The following is a 14,647-nucleotide window of genomic DNA, read 5'->3' on the forward strand; positions in this document are numbered from 1 at the left end:
AAGTATCACAGACTTCACAGGGTCAGGAGGCATCCACACAGGGAAAGAATAGACCAGCATGGGTTTTTCAGAGCCTGTGAGTGTGGCACATCATCTGCAGAAGTGGCCTGGCACAGGGTGTCTCAGAAAGGAGGTATTTAGATGCCTCAAAATACTTCCCCATAAAATGCTAATTAATTGTAAAGTACAAAGTTAACATTCTGGAGGAGAAAACTGAAGATACTACTCCAGCAATCAACACCACCAACAATGGGACAAATGAACATTGTAGGTCACATGATATGATGCAATAGAAGAGGACCAGTTCAGTTGTGCTCTTGCTAAAATATATGATCTGAATTTGATCATAAGGAAATATAAGAAAAACCCACACTGAAAGACATTCTAGGGCAGCCCAGGTGGCTCAGTGGTTTAGCCCTGCCTTTGGCCCAGGGCGTGATCCTGGGGACCAAGAAACGAGTCCCACATCAGGTTCCCAGTATGGAGCCTGCTTCTCCCTCTGTCTCTGCCTCTCTCTCTCTCTCTCTCTCTCTCTCTGCATCTCTAATAAATAAAATCTTCCTTTTATTATAAAGGATACTAGGATATCCTTTTATAGTATACTAGGATACTTCCTTTTATTATAAAGGATACTTCCTTTTAGCTATAAAGGATACTACAGACAACTGTCAAAGCTTTAAAAGAATATGAGGTTTAAATGACAGAGGGTATAGTTGATATAGCAATTGCACAACTGGGTATTTATCCCAAAGATACAAATGTAGTGAAACGAAGGGGCACCTGCACCCCAATGTTTATAGTAGTAATGTCCACAATAGCCATTCTGTAGAAGGAGCCAAGATGTCCTTCAACAGAGGGATGGATAAAGATGTGGTATGGGATGCCTGGGTGGCTCAGCAGTTGAGCATCTGCCTTTGGCTCAGGGCATGATCCTGGGATCCGGGAAGAGTCCCATGTCCAGCTCCCTGCATGGAGTCTGCTTCTCCCCCTGCCTGTGTCTCTGCCTTTCTCTCTCTCTCTGTCTCATGAGTAAATAGATGAAGAATTCTTTTAAGAAAAAGATGTGGTATACTTACAAAATGGAATATTACTCAGACATCAGAAGGGATGAATACCTACCACTTACATCAATGTGGATGGAACTAGAGGGTATCAGGCTGAGTGAAACAAGTCAATTGGAGAAAGACAATGATCATATGCTCTCCCTCATAGGTGGAATATAAGAAATATTGCAAGGAGGGGAAACTGAATGGGGAAAAATCAGAGAGGAAGACAAACCATGAGAGACTCAACTCTGGAAAACATACTAAAGGTTGCTGAAAGGGAAGTGAATGGGGGGATGAGCTAACTCAGTGATGGTCATGAAGGAGGAGGGCATGTGACATGATGAACGCTGGGTGCTATACACAACTGATGAATTATTGAAAACTTTATCTGAAACCGATGACCCTTGTAAATGTTGGCAAATTGAATTTAAATGAAAAAAAAAAAAGAATGTACACTTAACATAGTTTGGGTGTACTTATATGTCGATTTTAAAAAATACAGTACTGTAAATGTATTTTCTCTTCCTTCTGATTTTTCGTAATTTTCTTTTCTCTAGCTTACTTTGTAGGGAGAATATAGTATGGAATACATGTAACACACAAAACATAGGTTAACTGACTGTTTTGGTACAATAAATATTCTGGTCAACATCAGATTATTAGTAGTTAAGTGCCTGGGGGAGTCAAAGGTTCACAGATTTTCACTACAGAGTATCAGTGCCCCTAAGCTCCACAGTATTCAAGGGTCAATTGCATTAGTGTGTTGATTTTCTGACTGGCAGGGTTGTACGGTAGCTATGTGGAATGTACTGACTTGCAGGATAAAAATGCTACAGGAATTGGGCATAATTTAACAATTTACTTCCAAAGTCCTGGGGGGGAAAGTTCTTTTTCTTTATTTTTACTTTTCTCTAATTTTAAGACTGTTCTCAAAAAGTAAATAAAAAAATAAACAGAAAAGGTAAAAAGCCTTAGGCAAATCTTATTTCACCATGAGGAAAGAGCTATGAATAAGTATTTAAAATTAAAATTATACACGGGTTTTATGGCACTATAAAAATTGTATTACATGTACCACTGGTAGATAGCCTTAGCAGCAGTATATCAAAATGATGTCTGTCTAAATCCATAGGTCCAGTAATAGAAACTAAAATACAAAAAAAGCTATCAGTTAACACCACTGAAATATTGACAACTTGGTTGTTTGGATGCTGTTTAAAAGGCTGGTACTTGGGCAGACTGAAGCATGCTAGTTTCCACTGCTTAAAAGTTCATCAGACGCCAAGAAACATAGCTTAAAATAGTATATAAACTTTCATTACACACGATATAGCAAAATTTCCTTTAATAAAGATTTTTTGTGCAACAGACATTTACTGGGAAACAATTAAAATGTTTTATTAAACATCTAGGTGATAAACTTTTACTATGTATCTTTCATATCATATACTTTTTATTCAAAATCTCTACATATTCTCGTCATGCTTGCAGTACTAGATCTTGATTTACATTTGATTCATCAGTAGGTCCTAAAGGAGAGGATCTACAGAATCCTGATTCTAATTCACGAGCAGCTGAAAAAGAGAAAGAATAACAATAGTCTTTATCTGAAATACTTTATAGTTAACTAGAAGTTAGTAAAAAAAGTTGGAATCTTCTGAGTGTTAAGAATGAAAAATATCTACATATAACTACAATATAAAATACAAGTTTACTATTAAATCAAGTTTGCTCACGATTGCCCATTGAATTAATTACTACTGTGGATAAATACTAGAGCTTCTGGTTTTCTCATTACAAGATGAGATTGCAAGCTGATGGCACAGTCCACCCCTGAACAATCATATGCTATCAACTGAAAAATCAAACAGGCAATTTCTAGAGTCAAATATACCACGACAGATTTAAAACAAGACACTCAAAAAATAAATAAATAAATAAATAAATAAAACAAGACACTCTAAGAACACACAGAAGGGACATCCTGGTTTTCTATCAATATTGTCTGCTTTTCGGTGGAGGGAATAGGTAGGCTGATACTTGAAAGATTACTCTCTGCAAAGCAGCAGAGTAGGGTAATAGCGACAGAGAAGTTTACTAACTTGCCACGTCAACAACGTGGCAAGAATCAAATTGATTTGGCTGTTTGTATTCCACGCTAAGGAACCTGGAATTTTACCCAATGGCAAAACCAGTGGCTGGAGGTTGAAATGTCACCTGTCAAGGGACAGCTATATGAACTATATAATTGCTTAATTAAGTATTACTAAGACAAGTCTGGTCTTTTTGGTCTCCTACCACTAGCAGAAACAAGAATTTGAGAACGCCCACATTTTCAGATTGACAGTTGAATAGCGATGGCACTAGTGAAAAGTGGTAACAGGCGCACAAAAAGCAGATTTTTAAAAAAGGTATGAAACACGATGACCAAATGAGGAATAAGTCTGTTATTCATTATGTTTATGTTTTACATTTTTATTAGATATATCTAGACAAAATTTTAACAAGGGGAAGGGATGCCAGTTACTATTTGTGGTTTATTTCGGAAATTAATGACCATCTAAATTCATACATTTGGCAACATACCTTCTTTTAGTTCTCTAGTTATATTTTCTTCCAACTCCTGCATCTGAAATAAATCAAACGTTACTTATAATGTTCAAGTTAAACAAGAGATATTATTGTAGGAATTTTATTTTGCTTATGAAACATGGTCTGAAAATGATACTTTTAGAGAGTAAAAGTTACGGATTGCTTAAATAGAAAGATAATCACATAAATAAATCCCTACTTAGTTAAATCTGGATAACTGAGAAGAAACCTATATTGCTGTTCAGGAGTCTAATAAAAAGTACAATTAATATTGATCGATTGAAGATACAGAATTTCTGGAAGAAGAGGACGATGGTGGAGGAGTAGGAGACCCTAGTTTTGTCTGGTGTCTGGAATTCAGCTACATAGCTATCAACTCATCTGAACACCTGTGAACTCAGAGAGCCAAGAAAAGAATTGTTGCAATTCTACAAACAGAACAGTGACCACTTTCTGCAAGGGAGGAGGTGTGGAGAAATGAATCCCAGGCATATATCAGAAGATAAACCATGGGGGCAGGGAGCCTCTGGAAGCCAGAAGGCAAGTCCTGGAAAGTGATATAGCAGCAGAGTGCACAACCAGAACTTTTAAGAAGTCTGTTTCAGTGAGGACATCCCTGTCTGAAAGGTGCTCAGGTGGCAACGGGGGGAGGGGGTGGGTGGCAGTATCCTAGGTGGGATGGACAGTGTGGTCTCAGGATCCCTGGGGGTCACAGAAAGATTGGGGGCGCCTGAGTATGGCAGTTGCCAAGGCATTTGAGCAGGGAAGCCAGTTGCAATCAGTGAGCCCAGGAGTGGGCATTCAGCTCTGTGTTGCCATAAACCCCAAACCGAGGATCAGTCAGGTGACCACTCTCCAAGCAGGGGTCCAGCAAGTGGCAAAACTGGGCAAGACCTCCTCCTTCCCCCTGGAGGCGCAGCGTGAATGGGGGCTACAGGGGTCTGCAAAGTTTGGAAAACCGAAAGGGGGTCGTGTGGTTGAGATAAAAATGCTTGGTCACAGGCTGGGTGAATACAGAGTAAAGACAGAAACCAGGGAGACACAGTAGGGAGTGAGATCTTTCAATTCCAGGGCTGGAGATTAGGAGGCCATCATTTTCATTCTCATCCTCTAAAGCTGCCCAGAAAGCCGTCAGGGAACAAAAGCCACAGAGAGCGATCTGGAGCTGCTTACCTGGCCTGGCCCCCGGCAAGGGTGGTGCAATCCCACCCTCAGCAAAGACACCTAAGAATCCTCCCAACAGGCCTCTCCCCCAGCTTTACTCATCATAGTGAGCTGCAGAACTCCAGTGCTAGGGGCAAACAGTATATAGAATTCATGGCTATTTCTCATGACTCCTTAGTCTTTCTATTTTAATTTTCTTTTTCCTTTTCAACCAATTTCTTCGTTTATCAACTCTTTTACAATTTACCTTTTTACACTTACATTCAATCCTTTTACTGCATTTAGTAGTATTCTTGTATACACGGAAGTTTTTCTCTCTGTACCATTTCGGGAAGTAGTTCCTTCTAAGAAATAGACTAAAATACAACCAGAATCTACTATACTGCTCTATTCTCTTCATTTGTCTGATTATATTATTTTTAAAATCTATCTTAATTTTCATATTTACAGTTAAATTCTATCCTTTCATTGCATTTAATTTTATTTTTGGATGTAATGAAGCTTTTCATTCTTTACAATTTTGGGATGTAATTTCTTATAACAAAGAGACCAAAATATACATAGGATATGGTATATTGCTCGGTTCTGTTCAACTGCCTGATAGTATCCTTTTTATATTTTGACTTTTAATTTCCATTTTTACACTTATATTCTAGCCTTTCGTTGTATTTAATTTTATTTTTGTGTATATACGAGGTTTCCTCTTAACGATTTGGAGATGCAATTTCCTATCAAACAGACCAAAATACACATAGGATCCAGTGTACTGCTCTGCTCAGCTCTCTAATTCTATTATCACCTTTTTAAACCTTTTTTGGTTTCGGGTCTCTTCTGATTTGTTTAGCATATATTTCTCTGGGGTCATTCTCGATATTTTTCTATTCTGTTCTCTCACTCATCTCTTCTTCTCTGGACAGAATGACAAGATGGAAAAACTCACCGCCACAAAGAGAACGAGAGGTAGTGCTGACTGCCTGGAACCTAATCAGCATGGATATAAGTAAGAGGCTGGAGCGAGAGTTCAGAATAATGACCATCAAGATAACAGCTGGGCTTAAAAAACACACAGAGGACACGAGAGAATGCCTTTCTGGAGAAACAAAACAACTGATATCTAATCAAGTTGAGCTAAAAAAGGCTAATCTTAGTGAGATGCAATAAAAATTGAAGGTTCTAACTGCTAGGATAAATGGGGCATAACAGACAAGTAGTGATATAGAAGACAAAACGATGGAGAATAAAGAAGCTGAGGAAAAGCGAGAAAAACAACCACTGGACTATGACAGGAGGATTTGAGAGATGAGTCGTACCACACAGCAAAACAATGTTAGAATAATGGGGATCCCAGAGGAAGAGGGGAAGGAGGGGGCAGAAGGCATATTTGAGCAAATTATAGCAGAGATCTTCCCTCATCTGGGGAAAGAAACAGGCACTCAAGTGCCAGGAGGCACAGAGAACCTTCCTCAAAATCAATAAGAAACAGGTCAATATCTCAACATAGAATAGCAAAGCTTGCAAATTTCAGACACAAAGAGAAAATCCTGAAAGCAGCTTGGAACAAGAGGCCCTGAACCAAGAAGGAGAGAAATACTCGACTGGCAGCAGATCTATCCAAAGAGACCGAGCAGGCCAGAGAGAGCTGGCATGATATACTCAGGGTGCTCAATGAGAAGAATCTACAGCCAAGAATTTTATCCAGCAAGGCTCTCATTCAAAATAGAAGGGGAGATAAAAAGCTTCCAGGACAAACAGAAACTAAAAGAATTTGTGATCACTAAACCAGCCCTGCAGGAAGTGGTAAAGGGGAACCTTTAAGCAAACAGAGAGCCCAAAAGTAACACAGACCAGAAAGGAACAGACACAGTACACCCAAACACGGACTTTACACGTAATACAATGGCACTACCTTCATATCATTCAATCGTTACTCTGAATGTAAACAAGCCAAATGCCCCAATCAAAACACGCAGGGTATCACAGTGGATTACAAAAAAAAAAAGGAAAAAAAAAAAAAAAAAAGCAAGATCCATCGATATGCTACCTGCAAGAGATTGATTTTAGACACAAAGACAACTCCAGATTGAAGGTGAGGGGGTGGAAAACCATTTATCATATTAAAGGACATTAAAAAAAACTGGAGTGGCAATCTTGATATCAGACAAGTTGGATTTTAAACCAAAGACTGCATTAAGAGATGAAGAAACATACTATGCCATAATTAAAGGGTCTATCCAAAGAGAAAATTGAACAATTATAAGCTTTAATGCCTCTAAAGTGGGAGCAGCCAACTACATAAACCAATTTTTTGTTAAGATTTCATTTATTTGGGGATCCCTGGGTGGCGCAGCGGTTTGGCGCCTGCCTTTGGCCCAGGGCGCGATCCTGGAGACCTGGGATTGAGTCCCACATCGGGCTCCCGGTGCATAAAGCCTGCTTCTCCCTCTGCCTCTCTCATTCTCTCTCTCTCTCTCTCTCTCTCTCTGTGACTATCACAAATAAATTTAAAAAATTTAAAAAAAAAAAGATTTCATTTATTTATTTATTTGACAGAGAGAGAGAACAGAAGCAGGGGAAGCAGGAGAGGGAGCAGCAGATTCCCCACTGAAAAGGGAGCCTGATCAGGGCTTGATCCCAGGACCCTGAGATCATGACCTGACCGAAGGCAAGGGCTTAACCGACTGAGCCACACAGGCCACCTTATAAACCAATTAATAACAAAATTAAAGGAACACATTGATAGTCATACAATAATAGTAGGCACTTTAACACACCAACCATAACTGTAACGGCCAGATCCTCTAAGCAGAAGATCCACGAGGGCACAAGGGCTTTGAATGACACACTGCACAAAATGGACTTCACAGATATCTTCAGAGCATTCCATCCTACGACAACAGAATACACATTCTTCTCGGGTGCACATGGAACATGTTCCACACTAGATCACGTACTGGGTCATAAGTGAGGTCTCAACTGATACCAAAAGATTGGGATCATTCCCTGCATACTTTCAGACCACAATGCTTTGAAACTGGAACTTGATCACAAGAGGAAATTTGGAAAGAATTCAAATACACGGAGGTTAAAGAATCAAACCAGGGAATTAAAGCACAATCTTAAAAACCTCATAGAAACAAACGAAAACGGAAACACAACTGCTCAAAACATCTGGGATGCAGCAAAGGTCATCGAAGTATATATATGGGAAGAGGGAAGTATATAGCAATACAAGCCTTTCTCAAGAAACGAGAAAGGTCCTAAGTACACAACCTAACCCTACACCTAAAGGAGCTGGAAAAGAACAGAAGATTAAAGCCTAAAACCAGCAGGAGAAGAGAATTCCTAAAGATCAGAGCAGAAATCAATGAAATAGAAACCAAAGGAACAGTAGAACAGATCAATGAAATCAGGAGCTGGTTCTCTGACAGAATTAATGAGATCGATAAACCGCTGGCCAGACTTTTCAAGAAGAGAACGGACCCAAAGAAATAAGATCGTGAATGAAAGAAGACAGATCACGACCAGCACCAGAGAAATACAAACAACTATAAGAACACATTCTGAACAACTACATGCCAACAAACTAGGCAATCTGGAAGAAATGGATCCCTTCCTATCAAAACTGAAACGGGAAGACACAGAAAACTTGAACAGACCCATAACCAGCAAGGAAATGGAAGCAGTCATCAAAAATCTGCCAACAAACAAGAGTCCAGGACCGGGTGGCTTCCCAGGAGAACTCCACCACACATTCCAGGAAGAATTCACCTATTCTTCTGAAGCAGTTTATAAGCAATAGAAATGGAAGGGAAACTTTCCAACTTTCTCTGTGAGGCCAGCATTACCCTGATCCCCAAACCAGACCAAGACCCCACCCAAAAGGAGAATTACAGTCCAATATCCCTGATGAACATGGATGCCAAAATTCTCACCAAGACCCTAGCTGGGAGGATTCAACAATACATTAAAGGATTATTCACCATGTCCAAGTGGGATTTATGCCTGGGCTGTGAGGGTCATTCAACATCTGCAGATGAATCAATGTGATACACTACAGTAATCAAAGAAAGGACAAGAACCACAGGATCCTCTTAGCAGATGGCAGAAAAAGCACTTGACAAAGCGCAGCATCCTTTCTTGGTCAATACCCTTCGCAGTGCAGGGAGGAAGGGAACACATCTCAAAATCATAAAAGCCATCTATGATAAGCCCACACCCAGTCTCATTCTTAATGGGGAAAAACTGAGAGCTTTGCCGCTAAGGTCAGGAACACGACAGGGAGGTCCACTCTCACCCGTGTTGTTCGACATAGCCTCAGCAATTAGACAACAAAAAGAAATAAAAAGCCATCTGAATCAAGAAAGAAGCCAAACCCTCACTTTTCGCAGAGGACATGATATCGTATGTGGAAAACCCCAAAGACTCCACCCCAACATTGCTAGGACTCATAGAGGAATTGCGCAAAGCAGCAGGATATGAAATCCATGCACAGTAATCAGTTGCATTTCTATACACTAACAATGAGACGGAAGAAAGAGAAACTGAGGAGTCCATTCCATGTACCGTTGCACCAAACTCCATAAGATACCTCGGAATAAACCTATGCAAAGAGACAAGGGATCTGCAGACGATAGGACATTCTGGAAAGAAATTGAGAAAGACATAAAGAACTGACATCATTCCATGTTTGTGGTTGAAGAACAAATATTGTTAAAATGTCTATGCTAGCTCGAGCAATCTCTACATTCAATGCAATCTCTATCAAAATACTACCAACTTCTTTTCTTCTCTTTTTTTTTTAAAAAAGAGTTTTAATTTATTTATTCATTAGAAACACACACACACACACACACACACACACACACACACACAGAGGCAGAGACACAGGTAGAGGGAGAAGCAGGCTCCCGGAATCCCAGGATCGAGTCCCACATTGGGCTCTCTGCATTGAGCCTTTCCTCTTCCCTCTTGCCTCTGTCTTTGCGTGTGTGTGTGTCTTGTAAATAAATAAGTAAAATCTTTAAAAAAGAAAAATGAAATCTTGCCATTTGCAATGATGTGATGCAACTAGAGGGGTTGATGGTAAACAGATTGAGTCCATGGGAAAATGACAATTATCATATGATTTCACTCATATGTGGTATTTAAGAAAACAGAGTAGCATAGGGGAAGGAAAGGAAAAATAAAACAGGATGAAATCAGAGAGGGAAAGAAATCATAAGATACTCTTAATCATGGGAAACAAATCGTGGGTTGCTGTAGGTGAAGGGTGGGTGGGGTAAGTGGGTGATGGGCATTAAGGAAGGCACCTGATGGAATGAGCACTGGGTATTATATAAGACTGATGAATCTCTACCTCTGAAACTAAGAATAACATTATAAGCTAATTAACTGAATTTAAATAAAAAATAGTAAAGAAACCAATGGAACTAGGAATGTCAAATAAAAGAATATACAGAACTTCTGAAGGATCCTGTTTGATCTTGTTACAAAAAGTGCAAACAAGAGTCATTTTACACTTCAAGTAATACTTTGTGATTTTCAGAAAAAGTGCCCTTTATGAGAGTTTAATCAGCTCTTTAATTATTCTTCAGAATGAGCTTTCCACTTTTGCACTTTCAGAAAAACAGAATCTTAAGGTATATGCTTTATGCTCTACTTGTCAGCACAGACTCTTAAATACATAAAACATAGAAAGTGGGACTACATAAAGTCATGTGGAAATTCTGCTGGCAATATTGAGTAAAACTATTTTGTTATCTATATGAAGACTGATATACTTCTTTTCATGTGAATACAGAGATTTCAGAAAATCTGTTTGAGGAAAGGAAAAAATAGAAGCTAGCACCGGTTTTCCAACTTAGTTTCTCATTGATAAGTTTCTAGAATTAGAAACAAGAAATTTTAACTGTAACTTTGTTTCCTTTCTATGAATTAGGACTAATTTTTCAAACACCTGACTTACCTAGTTATCTACTTAATTATGAAATATTTGGGAATATTTCAAACTACAGTTGACCTTTGAGCAATACAGTGGTTAGGTGCGCTTACCCCCGTGCAGTCAAAACTCTGTATAATTTCTGATTCTCCCAAAATTTAATTACTAATAGCCTACTGGTGATGGGAAGCCTTACCAATAACACAGTCCATGTACATTACATGTATTATATATTCTTAAAATAAAGTAAGCTAGAGGAAAAAAAGGTTATTGAGAAAAACATAAGAGAAAATACAGTACAACCCAACAGCCAAGAAAGTCCATGTGTAGGCTAGCTAGACCTGCAGCTTCAATTCCATGTTGGTCAAGGATCAAATGTGTATTGCAAATATTCCCATCTAGAATGCTCTTACTTAGACTTTTCTTTTAAAAGGTATCCTCTCATTGAATTCCCAAAATAGGGTCTAAATAAGGTACTAAGTGGTGCCTAGGTGGCTCAGTCACTCAAGTGCCTGCCTTCATTTCCTTAAGGAACGATCAACGTAATGTAATTATCTTTTCCCCAAAAGCTCTTTTCCTAAATACTTGCTTCTGTGACCCTGGTTTATTTCGAGGTGAGAACTGAGTTAGATGGTAGAAATAGCTTGAAATCCATTAATAAAGAGAACATATTTGCAATTTTATTTATACTTTTCCATTTATCAAAAACATAGGAGGGTAAGAAAATTATACACACAAAAACAACGTATCAGCAAATTTTAATTCAAAGGGTTTTCTCATAACAGTTTGTTTCCGAACTACCAATCATAGAAATCTAATCTAATCCATTGGGGATACTGTAGGATTGAGGGACAAAAGTCTACAGCTGTAGTCTCATCTCTCTTTTAGCTACACAGCTCCACTTGTCTCTGTTTTGTATAATACAGTTTAATGCAAACAAAACAAAACAAAAACAAAAACAAAAAACCCAAAACAAAACAAAACAAATAGCAAATTAAGTTCTATTCTTTGAAAAAAATTTTTCCCCAAAGTTATCAAAGTCACTAATTCAGTCAAAGTCCCTAATTTTACATAAGAGACAAGAAGGCCTCAGAAAGATTGCAGTTTGCCTCAGGTCAAAAGACCAAAGAGTTGCAGGCCAGGAATGTGCTTTAGGTCCTCCTGAGCCGAGGGTTTTTATGCCAGTTACTTCATCATCTTCAGGAAAAATACCTACATTTTTAACTATAACCGACTGAAAATGAACACCTAAAAGTTTGTCATGTGGCTCGATAATGTCTAGGCATGAGGCACAAAACAGCTTTCTAATTAAATTATAAGTTTTAAAGTCTAAAGTCTGAAGTCTAATTTAAATTATAAATTTTAAATTATAATTTAAAATGATAAATTTTAAAGTTTTATGAATAAAAACACAGCAATGGAAATGATCTTAACTCCTATTAGGAACAGTTTAAATAGACTGCATTTATAAGCACACATTTTTTAAACCACAAGACACGGAACTTGAAGGAGAAAATCTTTAGTTGAACCAAAGAGGCTGAAATGGAGGAAACTCTTCCTGGAAAGAATTATTCTTTTCCTCCAGATAAAACTTGGTTTACCAAAGTCAATCAACAGATGAGTTATCTATGTTGTGGATTATTAAACACAAAACAGATTTCTCTTTACCACCTAGTATGCTCTGTCCAACCTCTCATCATTATGAGAGTTGGTATGTACAAAAGACATGACTAACTTTAATTTAAATCCAGTCAGAAATTAGAGGTAAACCATCATTACCCACGCGTGGACTTATCTCTACCTTCCTCACAGCAGGAAGGGAGATTTACCTAATGAGCGAATTGGGGAGAAGGCACTAGGCAGTGCTTATGAGATTCCAAATCTCTTTTTTGAAAAGATGTGCTTGCTTATGGTAACATGAATTCAGGTCTGCTCTCATCTTCGCGGGATGGGCATCAAACATTTGTTTCCTCCACTTACTACTGTGTTGGGGAAGTGCCTAAGTGCCTAATTTGGGATAAAGAATTGGGAAGCTCACTGTGGCTACATACCCACCCAAACCACATCCTCCAATCCGTTAGCATGTATTAGTAACAAAGCTACTAAGTTTTTATCTCCATCTGCCTGACTCCTGTGCTCTGAACTCAGAAAAAGAAGAACACTGTCATCTGCCACCTACCCCACCACAGCTCCAATGAGAGAAATGACCAGACAATATTTCAAAAAATGTTTCTTCTTGCTTGACTTTATAACTAACATTCATTGTTCAAAGCAACATATTTTGAAGAGAGAAAAGTTGGAAAGAACAGTTTTAGAAACAAGCAGAGAAAGTCAGACAAAACGAGGACACAGAGGAGTATGTTCCAAATGAAAGAACAAGGCCACGAGACAAAACCTCAGAAAAAGAACGAAATGAAACAGAGATGAGGAGTCTACCTGATACAGAGTTCAAAGTAATGGTCACAGAGATGCTCAGCAAACTTGGAAGAATGGACAGATTCAGTGAGAACTTCAACAAAGAGAAAATATATAAAAGAACCAATTAGGGCTGAAGAATACAATAACTGAAATGACAAATACACCAGACACAATCGACAGCAGATTAAAAGATGTGAAGAACAGATCAGCAATCTGCAAGACAGGGTAGTAAAAATCATCCAATCTGAAAAGCAAAAAGAAGAATTTGAAAAATTAAGATAAAGGGACCTCTGGAACAGCATCAAGTGTAATAAAACTCACATTAGAGAGGTCTCAGAAAAAGAAGAGAGAAAAGGGCGAAGAACTTATTTGAAGAAAGAATACCTAAAAACTTCCCTAACCTGGGGAAGAAAACAGACTTCCAGGCTCAGGAAGCATTGACAGTCCCAAATGAAAAGAACCCAAAGAGTTTCACACCAAGACACATAATAACAAGTCAAAAATTAAAGAGAAAAGGAGAATCTTAAAAGCAGAAAAAAAAAGAAAAGAAAAGCAATTAGTTACATAAAAGCGAACCACTACAGGGATATCAGTGGGTTTTTCAGCAGAAATTGTGGCATGCACTCTGGAAAACTGCGTGGAGGTTCCTCAAAGAGTTAAAAATAGATCTGCCCTACGACCCAGCAATTGCACTACTGGGGATTTACCCCAAAGATACAGATGCAGTGAAACGCCAGGACACCTGCACCTCGAAGTGTATAGCAGCAATGTCCACAGTAGCCAAACTGTGGAAGGAGCCTCGGTGTCCAATGAAAGATGACTGGATAGAGAAGATGTGGTTTATGTATACAATGGAATATTACTCAGCCATTAGAAACGACAAATACCCACCATTTGCTTCAACGTGGATGGAACTGGAGGGTATTATGCTGAGTGAAACGTGTCAATCGGAGAAGGACAAAAACATTATGTGGTCTCATTCATTTGGGGAATATAAAAATTAGTGAAAGGGAATAAAGGGAAAGGAGAGAAAATAAGTGAAAATACCAGTGAGGGTGACAAAACATGAGAGACACCTAACTCTGGGAAACGAACAAGGGGTAGTGGAAGGGGAGGTGGGCGGGGGGTTGGGGTGACTGGGTGATGGGCACTGAGGGGGGCACTTGGCGGGATGAGCACTGGGTGTTATGCTAAATGTTGGCAAATTGAACTCCAATAAAAAAATTAAAAAAAAACAAACGTTTAAGTAGGGTTGGAAACATGCAGGTATGTGAATCTGCTTTTTCCACTATAAATTTTATGAAGTTTAAATATAGATATGTATTCCCAATGAAAATTTAGTGTTCTAATTGAAATACACCATAATTGTAAAATACATGCTGGATTTCTAAGACTTCAAATGAAAAAAAATCTGAAATATCTCAGTAATAATTTTATATTGATCACAAGTTGAAAGGATATTTTTTGATGCGTTGTGTTAAATAAAATA

At 38.5% G+C, this 14,647-nt stretch overlaps 1 protein-coding gene across 1 annotated transcript in view; it reads right to left on the minus strand.

Annotated features, from left to right (window-relative positions):
* Positions 1-2,374: 2,374 nt before the first annotated feature.
* The window catches only part of LOC477353 (ankyrin repeat domain-containing protein 26-like), a 148,557-nt gene continuing 136,284 nt past the window's right edge, over positions 2,375-14,647 (minus strand). Inside the window, exons 34-35 of the mRNA XM_038574499.1 lie at positions 3,633-3,675; positions 2,375-2,620 (exon numbers count right to left, since the gene is read on the minus strand). Of these exons, the coding sequence (XP_038430427.1) occupies positions 3,651-3,675 (25 nt within the window). The 3' untranslated portion in view covers positions 2,375-2,620; positions 3,633-3,650. The remainder of the gene's footprint in view (positions 2,621-3,632; positions 3,676-14,647) is intronic.

The sequence above is a fragment of the Canis lupus genome, chromosome 25 (assembly GCF_011100685.1).
Source record: "Canis lupus familiaris isolate Mischka breed German Shepherd chromosome 25, alternate assembly UU_Cfam_GSD_1.0, whole genome shotgun sequence".
NCBI classification, from domain to species: domain Eukaryota; kingdom Metazoa; phylum Chordata; class Mammalia; order Carnivora; family Canidae; genus Canis; species Canis lupus.